General features: G+C 35.8%; 1 protein-coding gene across 4 annotated transcripts in view; it reads right to left on the bottom strand.

Annotated features, from left to right (window-relative positions):
• The window catches only part of MAPK10 (mitogen-activated protein kinase 10), a 72,914-nt gene that overhangs the window by 55,636 nt on the left and 3,851 nt on the right, over nucleotides 1-13,427 (bottom strand). For all 4 annotated transcript variants that reach the window (XM_036762422.1, XM_036762424.1, XM_036762426.1 and 1 more), the window contains exon 2: nucleotides 8,311-8,480. In XM_036762422.1, coding sequence (XP_036618317.1) covers nucleotides 8,311-8,480 — 170 coding nt within the window. The remainder of the gene's footprint in view (nucleotides 1-8,310; nucleotides 8,481-13,427) is intronic.

Raw genomic sequence — 13,427 nt, 5'->3', positions numbered from 1 at the left:
TCAGGTCTTCTAATAGAATATTGAATAAGAGTGTTGATAATGGGCATCCTTGCTTCACTCTTGATCTTAATGTAAGGTTTTTAGTTTACTCCCATTACATATAACACTTGCTAATGATTTTGGATAGATACTGCTTATCATTTTAGGGAAATCTCCATTTATTCCCATTCTCTCTAGTGTTTTTAAATAGGAATGAGTGTTCTGTTTTCTCATAGAGCCTTTTCTGTATCTATTGATATAATTATGTGATTTTTATTGATTTATTATTGATATGACAAATTATGCTTATAGATTTCCTAATATTGAACCAGACTTAAATTTCTGGTATAAATCCCACCCAGTCATAGGGCTTAATCTTTGTGATATATTGCTATAATCTCATTGCTAGGATTTTATTTAAAATTTTATCAATATTCATTTGGGAAACTGGCCTACAGTTTTCTTTCCCTGATTCTGCTCTCCCTCTTTAGGTATCAAAGCTATATTTGTGTCATAAAAGGGATTTGGTAGGACTCCTTTACTTATGTTTTTTAATGGTGGTTTACATAGAATTGGGATTGATTTTTTCTTAAATGTTTGGTAGAACTCTCTTGCAAATCTGTTCCTGGGAATATTTTCTTAGAGAACTCATTTATGGTTTGTTCACTTTTTAAAATTTCTAAGATAGGGTTATTTAAGGATTCCATTTCCTTTTCTGTTCATCTGGGCAATTCACATTTTTGTAAATATTCATTCATTTCACTTAGCTTGCCAGTTTTGCTGGCATATACCTGGGCAAAATAACTCCTAAAAATTGCTTTAATTTCATCATCATTGGTGGTGCATTCACCTTTTCTCATTTTTGATACTGGTAATTTGGTTTTCTTCTTTTTTTTTTAAATCAAATTAACTACTGGTTATCTATTTGGTTTTATTTATTAGTTCAATGGGTTGTTGTTTTTTACTTTCATTTTTATTAATCTCTCCTTTGATTTTCAAGTTATCTTTTTTATATTTAATTTGGGATTTAGAATTTGTCCTTTCTCTAGGTTTTTTTAGTTGCATGCCCAATTCATGGATCTACTTTTCTTTTCTTTTATTTATATATTCCTTTAGAGATATAAAATTTCTCCTAAGTATTGCTTTAGCTGGATCCCACAAATTTCGGTAGCTCAATGTTATTATCTTTAATGAAATTATTGACTGCTTCTATGATTTGTTTTTTAACTCATTTTTTAGGATTAGATTACTTATGATAGATAATTTTTAATCTATGCTTCCAAGGCCATTTATTAGATGTAATTTTTTTTTTGCTTTTTAGCAGGGCAATTGGGGTTAAGTGACTTGCCCAAGGTCACACAGATAGTACATGTGTCAAGTGTCTGAGGCCGGATTTGAACTCAGGTCCTCCTGACTCCAGAGCCAGTGCTCTACTCACTGCACCACCTAGCTGCCCCCTATTAGATGTAACTTTTATTGCATTATGGTCCAAAAAGAGTACATCTAATATTTCTACTTTCCTACATTTCTTTGTGAGGTTTTTATGCCCTAATACACGGTCCATTTTTGTGAAACTGAGCAAAGGTAAATTCCTTTCTATTCTCATTCAGTTTTCTCCACAGTGTTATCATATCTAATTTTTATAATATTCTCTTTATCTCCTTAACTTCTTTTTTATTTATTTTATGGCTAAATTTATTTAGCTCAGAGGAAAAAGTTGAGGTTCCCCACTGTCATAGTTTTACTATCTATTTACTCCTATAACTCAGTTAGCTTTTCCTTTAAGAATTTAGCTGCTAAGCCATTTGGGGCATATATAGTATGGATATGACTTCATTGTATATGGTACCTTTTAGCAAGATGTAGGTTCTCTGCTTATCTCCTTCATTAGGAATATTTTTGCTTTTGCTTTGTCTGAGATCATGATATCTACCACTGCCTTTTTTAAGACTTCAGCTGAAGTATAATAGATTCTGCTCCATATTGTAAATACATTGTTGGATTCTGGTGTCCAATTCAGTCTGCTATTTGCTTATTTTAGGGATGATTTTATCCTATTCGTACTCAGAGTTATGATTATACTAACTCTTCATTTCCCTCCATCCTATTTTATTGTTTATCTCTCTTTCTTTTCACTGTCCCTCCTCAAAAGTCTATTATGCTTCTGACCTTTGCCTCCCTTAATTCTCCCTCCTGTTATCATTTCCGCTCTTTCTCTCATCCTCTTCCCTTTCTACAACCCTGTTGGATAAGATAGATTTCTATACCTAATTGAGTGTGCATGTGTTGGTGTGAGTGTATATTCTTCTTTCTTAGAATCACTTCAGATGAGAATGAGGTTCAAGCATTGCCCTCCCATTTTCCCCTCCACTGTAAAAACTTTCTTGCATGCCTCTTTTATGCAAGATGATTTTCCCTATTCTTCTCCTGCCTCCCTCTCCCAGTGCCTCCCTTTCTCTTGTCCATCCATTTTTTGACATAATCTTAATATAATTAACTCACTCCCATGCCCTCTGTCTCTGTGAAGTCCTTCTAACTACCTTAAAATGATAACTTTCTTAGGAGTTACATGTATCATCTTCTCTTTCATATTTATCTTGGGTCTTGAATTTGAAAGTCAAATTTTCTATTCATCTCTGTTCTTTTCTTCAGGAATGCTTGAAAGTGCCCAATTTCATTAAATATCCATTTCCCCCGAAACATCATATTCAGTTTTGCTGAGTAGGTGATTCTTGGTTGTAATCTTAGCTTCTTTGCCTTCTGAGTGTCATATTCCAGGTCCTACATTCCTTTAATGTGGAAGCTGCTAATAGTTAAAAAGTTCTGTGATATTTGCATGATCTTTCAGGTTGCTTGCAATATTTTCTCTTTGACCTGGGAGCTCTGGAATTTGGCTATAATATTCCTGGGAGTTTTCACTTTGAGATCTCCTTCAGGAGATAATTGGTGGATTCTTTCTATTTCTATTTTACCCTCTAGTTCTAGGATATCAGGGCAGTTTTCCTTTATACTTTCTTTAAATATGATGTGTAGCATCTTTTTTTTTTTGATCTTGGCTTTCAGGTAGTCCAATGATTTCTTTAATTATCTCTCCTCAATTTATTTTCCAGGTTAGTTGTTTTTCTAATGAGATATTTCACATTTTATTCTATTTTTTCATTGTTTTATTGTTTCTTGATGTCTCAAAGAGTCATTAGTTTCCACTTGCCCAATTCTAATTTTTGAGGAATTATTTTCTTTGGTAAGCTTTTGTACCACTTTTTCCATCTGGTCAATTCTGATTTTTAAGGAGTTATTTTCATCAGTGATGTTTTGTACCTCTTTTACCATTGGGTCAATTCTATTTTTTAAGATGTTATTTTCATCAGTATTTTATGTGCCTCTTTTACAAGCTGTTACTTGTCTTTTTATAATTTTCTTGCATCATCCTCATTTCTTTTCCCAATTGTTCCTCCACCACTCTTATTTGATTTTGAAAACTTTTTTTGGCTCATTAAGGAATCCTTGGTTGGGCTTGTGTCAAGCTCCACATTTTTTTCTTTGAGCCTTTGCTTGTAGCTTTTTTGATATGTGTTATCTTCTGAGTTTGTGTATTTATCTTCCCCTTCACCATAGCAGATTTTTATGGTCAGGTTATTTTGTTGTTGTTTGCTCATTTTTTTAAAACTATTTCTTGACTTTGAATTTTATGTTAAAGTTGGGTTTGGTTCCCAAGGTAGGGGCAGGAGTATGTACTGCTATCTGGACTGTATTAGAAAGAGGCAGCAGGAAAAAATATGTCTGAGTCTACCAATGACATCTTTAATATAACAGCTAGTCCACAACATGGATAAACCTTGCCATATGTATCTATCTGATTACTTTCACTTGAAGGAAAAATACAATAGATTATATTAGTTTATTTAAAAAATTCTTTGTTTAGCTCTTCCAGGAATTCTGGTTGGACTTCTGTCCAATTTGCATTTTCTTTAAGGCATTTTGCCTAAAGATATTTTCAACTCATTATCTTCTTCTGAGTTTGCGTCACCATAGAAGATGTTTATGGTCAGCTTCTTGTTTTGTTGTTTGCTCATACTTCCAGCCTTTTTATTGACTTTGGCTTTTATGGTCATTTTGGGTTTTACTCAGTGCTAACACAAGAGTCTCCTGTAATGTCTTTCTGATTAGCTGTTTCATCCCTTTATCATGCCTGAGCACTAACCATTCTCAGTACCTTCACTGCTTCTGCTACCACTTCTATTGCTGCTGCCTCCTCCAAGCCCCACAGTTAATGCTGCTTCCACTGTACCACACTCCTGGATGACCCCACATTTTCCTAAGCTTCCATGGGCTGGAAAATAACTCACTGTGACTTGATTTGTTATCCCACTCAAAATTTGATTTGATCTGCTTTTTAAAAGTTGTTTAGAGGGTTGGGTTGGGAGAGTTCAACAGAAATGCTCACTTCAATCTGCCATCTTGGCTTTACTCCCTCTCCCCATACTCCCATTTCTTGATCAAAGGATCACATATTTAGAGATAAAAGGGACCATAAGAAGGTACTTTATTCCACAAGCGTGCACACACACACACACACATTTCTAAATCAGTGATGCTAAAATAAATGCTTCACTATGTGAGCTAGTAAGTATCTTCATTTCCAGGTGAGAAACTGCAAGAAATCAGTAAGATGAAGAAATTCAAGCCCTGAGAAGTTGAATGGCCCAAAACTATACTGGTGAGAGAGTATATATTGGAATCTTTATATTCCCTCTGATTCCAAATCCAGTGCTTTTTCCAGGCTACCAGGATATGCCCTACAATTTTAAGGTGCAGTTTCAAGCTCCTTTCTCTTTCAGTATGATCATCGTTCATGGGTCACCAAGATGCACCTAGAAGCAATAAGGTGACTCGGTGGATAGAACACTTGATCTGTAGTCAAGAGGACCTGAGTTCAAATTTAATCTCAGACATTGACCAAAGGGATTAACCTCTGTTGTACTAATTTCTTTTCTCATTTGCAAAATGGGGATAATATAAGATTAAGTTGCTATATGGCACCAGTTCAGATTATCATGGAAGAAAGTAGGAGCTGATCCCTAGAGTGGCACTGAAATAGTAAAACTGAAATGAAAATAGACAGTAAAGAATCTCTTGCTATTCTTCTCTTTCTCTGTTGTTCTTTGACTTCCTTTTTGTTTATTGAGGGTCTTCCTATGTTATAGTAAAGTATGATCAGCATATAACCTTGTCTTGGAATTTAATAGGAGAAAGACATTAGACTGGATCACATTTGGGAAACCGTACATCATTCTGTGATCTCAAAATTCTCACTATTATAGAAGACTTTTTTACAGCAATATTGTTCTATCTCTAAATTAAATCATTCCAAATCATTGAGCATTATGATCTTGTAAGAATATCTACACTGATGAAACTATAGATCCATTAAACATCAATTTTATGAGTGTGTAAAAAGGAAAATGTTGGGCAGGCTTTTTGCTGCTGATTGGGAACTTAGTTCAGTAGGTTCTTGGTCACTTACTAGTTGACCATCTTAACTGATTTCTTACAGTTTCTCACCTGGAAATGAAGACACTCATTAGCTCACACAGTGAAGCATTTATTTCTGCGTCACTGATTTAGAAAGCAAAAGCATCGGAAGGTTGTTTGTTTTGTTTCTGTGATCGGCAATTCATTTATGAGAAGAAAAGAGCAGGATTCTCATGTAGGAAAGGTAATTTGGCAATGGAGAGCTCAAAGTACCTAGAACATTTTAAGTTAGTTTACTATTATAAAACAATGAGAAGTTGGGAAATAAATAAATATCTCCACACTTGAAAAAAAAAGTACTTTTTCCACTCATGTTTTGTACAACACTTAAAATATAGTTGGCAATTATTATTTCATATGGAAAAAGTTTTTCCATTTTGTGTTCTTGCCCAAAAGAAACATGTATGAAAACAAAGGTGTTTGGTTTTTTTTTCATGAACTTTTAGAAGCCCCACATTGAATGAATGGACTCTAAAGCAGGAACTAAACCAGGGGTGGGGAACCTGCAGCCTCAAGCCCACACGTGGCCCTCTAAGTCCTCAAGTGCAGCCCTTTGACTGAATCCAAACTTCACAGTTCTGTGAAGGGTCTTAGCTCCTAGGCACTTAAAATGTAGCTTGTGTCATCTGTCATTTTTTTGTTTTGTTTCAATGTCTGGTCTGGATCTATGATTGCAACATTATACAGAATTCCCTGGTGAGGAAACACCCCCTACCAACACCCCTATTTTACAAGGTTCAATCTTAAAGACTATGTTTTCTGGGACCACAAAGAAGTGACTTGCCAGACAGGACAGGACTGAGGTGGTAAATCTATATTGCCTAGACTTAACTGTCCAAAGCCCATTCGTCTAGGACTTTGTCCTTGATGGTGGAGATGAAAGCCCATTGGTCTAGGACTCTATCCTTGATGGTGGAGATGAAAGCCCTGTCTTGCTTGAGGGGAAGGGCAGAGTTGGTGGAGAGAAGAGGTTTTCATTCACATCCAGTCTTTGAGTTTTGAGTAAGTGCTTCTGCTTCCACAACTTCAAGGGGGAGAATGAAAGAGGCCACCCCTACTTTAGGTAGCTGAAGGGAAAGACTCTGGGAAGACATGAGAAAGACTAGTGGTCTATATCACTGTCCTTATCCCCAGACTGCTACTCTAGGGACAAGGGGAGTTATGCCTTGGGTGAGAGGTAGAACTCTCTCTCTTAATTCAACTCAGTAATGTTGCTCCTAACAGGAGAGCTTCTTCACTCTGTACAGTCTGGTCCTATGTATGCCTTATTTGATTTAATAAATGTATTTGTTTGCTATTTGTGATGTGTGTTCAGGGCAGCTATGTAGTGCAGTGAATAGGGCACTGGACCTGTAGTCCGGCCCAGTTCAAATCCAGCCACAGACATTTACTATCTGTGTGATCCTGGGCAAGTCACTTAACCCTGTTTGCTTCAGTTTCCACATCTGTAAAATGAGCTATAGAAGGAAATGGCAAACCGCTCCAGTATCTTTGCCAAGAAAACCTCAAATAGAGTAATGAAAGAGTTGGACACAACTGAAATAACTCAACAGAATTATTTGTTATTTGGTGGGAAAGGATTCAGGTCTTAGATATAAAGCTTGTTGTCATCCTTCTCCCCAATAACGACACAGTGATCAGAGTTAAATTGATCCAGAGGATATCCTCTGGGCTTATAATATCTAAGGGAACAGACAGATATAATTTTCTAGCCCAGTAGGCCCCTATCTCTAAGGAAAGATATATCTGAGAGAAACAGAGTGGTGGCCTCTGGCTCCAATCTCTTACTTCCCCTTTTGGCAGGAATTAAGCCCTTTCCAAAGTGCCACCCCACAGAGACCTGGGCTCAGCCAAGGAGAGCCTGTGTGCCTGGGATACTGAGATGCCACGACCACAACTGGACCAACTGGAAGCTAGGAGCTACTCCAAAGAGAGAATGGGAGGGGAAGACAGGGAGGAGAAGGTACGATGGAAAGGGGAAAAGATCAAACAAGTTTCTCACCTTGGGAAGCAAGGGACATTTCCCTATGAACATTACTACAAGTGCTTAGAAAATGCTGTCGTGCAGATTAATATTAAAAAGGAGTAAGGAATGGAAATTTTCATGTTTGAGAACCAGTAGACTAGATGAACACTCAGACCCTGAGATTCCACAGTTCTTCAATGTTTTTCATCACTTAAGTTAGATCTTAGCTTGTAATCATTCCAATACTGCCTTCCATAGTTACATAGGGATGTAGATTCAGGGCTGAGAGGGACCTTAAAGTTCATGTAATCTTACCCTTTCACTTAACAGATGAAACTAAAGCCCAAAAAGATTAACTTGGCCAATGTCACAGAGGCAAAATTAGACTTTTAGCCCAAAACAAGTACTTTCCCTACCAAAAGGTCCCCATTTTAGAAATCTTCAGCAGATACATTGATAGATGTCACTTATTCCACAGTTTTAGGTTTTTTAGTGGTTCTTAAGACTAAGATATCACAAAAATATTTAAATTCTCTTTTATGTCTCAAAGGAGCCTTATTTAGCACTTATGCTGTCACCTACTTCCTTGCTAAAACTATTTTTGCAACATAAATAATGAAATATCAGAACCCAGGGGTTATTAGCAATGGTTTTTTCCCCCTATATATCTGCAAAATTAACTAGTAAATTCTTGTTCATTAGAGAGACAAACTTTCTTCAACAGAATGAATTTTTCCCCCTCCAATAGGTTTTTTGGTTTTGATTTTGGTTTTAGTTTATTTGGTTGTTTTTTTTTGCTAGATGAAGGATATGATAAAAATCATTCAACTTACCAAACGATTCCCTGAGCCCCAGAACCAATAGGCTTTAGATTCTGGTAGCGTTTGAGGACTGTGAACGTTGAATCTCCCACTTCAACACTGTAGAACTGGTTGTCTACTTTGCTTTTGCTCATGTTGTAATGTTTGGCAATATATGACACATCCACTTGTTTATCAAATCCCTGTCAGGAAGAATGAAAAAAAAGTGAGACAAGTAAACCAGTCACATAATAATGAAATGTAAGAAAGTCTGCTGTTTATACAAACTCTAATAGTTGCTAATTATCTCTCCTAAATTTATCTATCATCAGTGTTCATGTCTTTCCTAAAAATAGGCAAATCAGACTGAGATCAGCCAGAAATGTAAGGATGACCTAAAATATTGTTGTTATTGTTGACCTAAAAAAGTTTCTAAAGGAAGTTTCTTTCACATGGTAAATACTGATAATGGGTTGAGTTCAATTATTCAGGGGAAGTCCAGCTTCTATGGAACAAATGTCTCTGTAGCAGGGTAGAAAAACCTGGGGCATGGAAGTCAAAACCCAGGTTCTGGGCATGACTCTGACACAGGGCAACAAATCAGTCTTTCTAGGCCTTAGCTTCCTCATTTAGAAGGGTTAGATTAGATGACAGCTGATATTTTGGTGATTTAAATTTCACATGATCAGGAAAATGTCTGAGTAGTTGTTTTCCATGAATCTCTATCACCTCAAAGCCAAGATAAGGAATTGTGTCCAGATACATAATAGCTAAGGCTGAAACCACAGGATAAGAAGACAGAAATACCATATGACGTAAAAACACCATGAAATAACATCAGAAAAGTGTACGCAGAGTTCCAACTAAGAGTTCCCACATCTGGCTCTAGAAGAGAAAATGACAGATGTGGAACAGACACGCACACAAACACAAAGTCAAAGAAAATTTGGCAAGGGAGACAAAAAAGGCAATAACTTTTATTCTGGTAAATAGTATTTTATTTTTTCCGAATATGTGTAATTTCAACATTCATTTCTTATAATATTTTGAGTTTCAAATTTGTTGTCTCTCCCTCCCCAAGATGTCAAGCAATCTGATATGGGTTGTACATGGTAAACATATTTCCACAAGAGTCATGTTGTGAAAGAAGAAACAGAACAAAAGGAAAAAGCCACGGGAAAAAAAGTAAAAATAGTATGCTTCGATTTGCATTCAGACTCCATATTTCCTTCCCTGGATGTGGATAGCATTTTCCATCATTAGTCTTTTAGAATTGTCTTACATCATTGTATTGCTGAGAAGAGCTAAATCTATCAGAGTTGATCATCGTACAAAGTTTCTGTTACTGTGTACGATGTTACAGACTAAAAACTGATTAAAACAATTCTGAATTAGACAAAGGCAAAAATAATCAATATCAGAAGGGCATGAGAAGATAAGCAAGCTAAGAAATTATTAGTGGGGCTATGAATTGGTCCAACTGTTTTGGAAACCAATTTGCAATTATGAAAGAAAAGTTATTAGCATCATTTTTGTAGTAGATGAAAAAAGCAAATAAATAAAAAACTTCCAAATCATGCAATCATCAAAATGGAGGACCTAACATTTTCTCTAATCTTCACAACTTCTCAAACCACCTCAGAATAGTCCTTATGTCCAAGAGATGAAACAGTTTCAACCACCTCTCTTGTCTGAGACATGAAGCCAATGAGGTGATAATCCAATGAACAGAGAAGAAGACTGGTGATCTCTTAACCCTAACATGCTCTCTAAGCACCTCATCTTCCACCACTCACAAACTCCTGCAGGGTTGTAGAAGCTGACCCATGAGTTTGTAAAGGAACTTAACTGCCTCTACAACACATATGCCAGTGCCTTGGAATACCAAAAGACCAAAGCTTGTCCTGGATGGGACAACAGCATGACAACTCTGCTCCTCAGCAACAGAATTCATCCAGAGAACTGAGGAATGGAGGAAACAGGAAAAAGGACACAACTGTGTGACTTCATGGCACTCCACTAAGCGTGCGAGAAAGCTCAGCCTCCAACTGGAGTCAGGTCTGTCCTACCTGAAGTAACTTGAGAAAGAAACAGAACTGACCAGCATGAGAAGAAGCTGAGATGGCTTTGAGATCCAGCCTCCAGGGAAACTGGTATCAAATAAGGAATCAGAAATATCACAACACAGAAAAATAAATTTAAAAACTAAAATTACCAAAGATCTCAGAAGTAAGAAAATTCAATTAGCGACTTCAGACCTAGTAGATAAAACAGCATGGAAGATATTAATAGTGAAAGTAAATAGGGCCTCCAGGTGAGCTAAAAGAGCCCAAATATTTATGAATAAATACCTCAAGACCAAGGAAAATGAATTAATGACTGATGAGGCAGAGGAACCTGTAGATTCCCAAGAGAGCACAGACCAATAGCAAGATGCTCCTGAGTGATTTAAAAGAGAACTAAGAATTGTGAAAGCAGAATTTATGGTTTGCACAGCAGAGATAATTGGCAGAACAGAAAAAAACTTCTGAGTCATGCCACCAAGTATCCAGGAATCAATCTACCAAAGCACACAAATTACTTGTAGAGATTCAATTACAAAGTGTTTCTGCTCAATGAAATGGAGAACAACTTTAAAAGCTGGAGGAATATTCAAAGCTCAGGGATGGGCCATTCCCATAAAATGAAAATGACATTATCACCATTGTTAATTTTACATTTTAGTGCTACCCGAATCAAATGATCAAAGGGATACTTCATAGAACTTGATAAAAGAATAACAAAATTCAATTGGGAAAACCAGAAGATGTAGGATATCAAGGGAAATGACACAAACAGGAAAGGATGAAGATGCAACAGCACTTCTAGACCTCAAACTAGCAATCATTAAAACCATAATTTACTGATTTAAAAAGAGAAGTAGATCAATGGAGCAGATTAGATCAGGAAGAGTCAGAAACAATGGAACTCAATAAGCTACTGTTACACACACACACACACACACACACACACACACACACACACACCAGAGTCAGAGGTACATTAGGGGGAAAAAACCCTATTTCATAAAAACAGCTGGAAAACCTGGAAGGAAATCTACCAGAAATTAGGCTTTGACCAATATTTTACACCATATTCCACCTATGTTCCAAGTGGATATGACTTTAATATTAAAGAATAGTAGATCATATACCTCTCACAGCTATGGTGATGGGATATATTCTTAACCAAACAATAGATAGAAGACAAAGTAAAGGACTTTGATTACATGAAACTTTCAAAAAGGAAAAAAGGGAAAAATGAGCCCATTATTTGAGGAATTGATTGGAGAATTTGAATATAATAGAATTTTCTTTCATTGTAAGGAACAATGAATGAGAAGATGAATAGACATGATAGTGATAATGTAATTGAAGACAACACTAGAGGACAAAAGAAATTAGATAAACTAGAAACAAAGAAAGAAAGGGAAGAAGGAAGCAAGGTGGGAAAAAAGAAAGGACAAGAGAGAGAGAGAGAGAGAGAGAGAGGGAGAGAGAGAGAGAGAGAAGGAAATTATTAATCACTTACTATATACCAAGCACTGTGCTAAGCTCTGGGAATACAAGTTAAAAAAAAACAAAACAAAAAGAATGTCTCCACACACAACAAAATCTTTTAGCAGCACTTTTTGGTGTAGCAAAGAATTGGAAGCAAAGCTGATGCCCCTCAATTGGGAGATGGCTAAACAAATTATGATACATGGATGAAATAAAATATTACTGTGCATAGCCTTATATAAACTGATAAATATATAACTGATAAATGATGTAAACAGATCCAGGAAAATAATAAAAATGACTACAATAATATAAATGGAAATAAAACCACAAAACAATAAAAATAAATGCTGCTAAATTAAAAAGAACAACATCATCCCAAGATCAGATGTGATGATATTTCTTCCTACTCTAACTTTTTTGCACAAGGAGGAGTCCTCAAGGGTGTACCATTGCATACACTTTCAGATCTTTTCCAATGTATTGATTTATTTTTGCTAAATTTTCCTCTTAATTCTTTTTACTTTTTCTTTTTAGAAGATTTTTTTGTCCTAATATGGCTTTTGAAAGGGGAGAGAGGTAAGGTGGAGGGATACAGGGGGAAATTTAGGCAATGTGAAAACAAAAGACATCAACAACAATTTCTTAAAAAGAAAAATAAACCACTAACCCATTTGCCCATACCTTTTAAATCTTTTCTGGACTAGTCTGTACTTATAGTGAGGGTCCCATGAAATGGAATATACATATGATTTTCTAAAGTAGAGCATACATTCACAGCAACACAGTAACACAGCAACAAAAGAGTATAACAAATTCAAAAACGTACCAAGTCTATTACTCATTGATGTCTATTGTTCATTTGAATTGGTCCAACAAAATATGGTCTTCAAGGTTCTCGTTAAACAAGGCATGTCTAACTCACACCCATTCTAAAACAAACACAACTTTCAAATATCTTTGTTCAATGCTCTGCTATCAACAAGTGAGCATTGAACAGAGATATTTTTATCTAAATTCTTCACTAAATGTCATAAAGGCTATTTCACACAAATCTCCAGTAGAAGAATTGATAATAGGGTTCTCTAAATGCTTCCATTGTAGAATAGCATTATACTAATCCATCCCTTTAATGTTAGAGAACCTTCACAATGAATTCCATGGTCATTTGAAAGAGATCTGTCTAACTATGTATACTAGAGGGAAATGGATCAAAATGCATAATGCTAGGATTATGGCATGTAGTTGAACAGGTAACACTGAGTTAGTACAACAGTATACAGGTGCATAAAAATATTTAGAAATAAGTATTTTTGTAGGCATACAAGATAGACAGTGAATGAGATGGACATGGAATTGTTCAGGAGGGACAATCTGAGAAACTGAACGCTGTTTGAAATATCCTAAATAGATTAAGGTCACACAGGCCCATCTTTTTCTTTTTCAAGATTTTTTTTCAATTAACAAGCATTTTAAAAAATCTCTAAACCCCACAGAACTAGAAAGCAAAATGCAAAACAAAACTTTCATAACAAATATTCACAGTCAATAAAAATGATTTTTTTCCATGTCCAAGTATATATGTCTAATTCTGAATTCCTCATCTTCAAT

This window comes from Trichosurus vulpecula, chromosome 6 (assembly GCF_011100635.1).
Source record: "Trichosurus vulpecula isolate mTriVul1 chromosome 6, mTriVul1.pri, whole genome shotgun sequence".
Lineage (NCBI taxonomy): Eukaryota > Metazoa > Chordata > Mammalia > Diprotodontia > Phalangeridae > Trichosurus > Trichosurus vulpecula.
The sequence above is the reverse complement of the archived record's forward strand: the minus strand, read 5'-3'. Positions and strand labels throughout refer to the sequence as shown.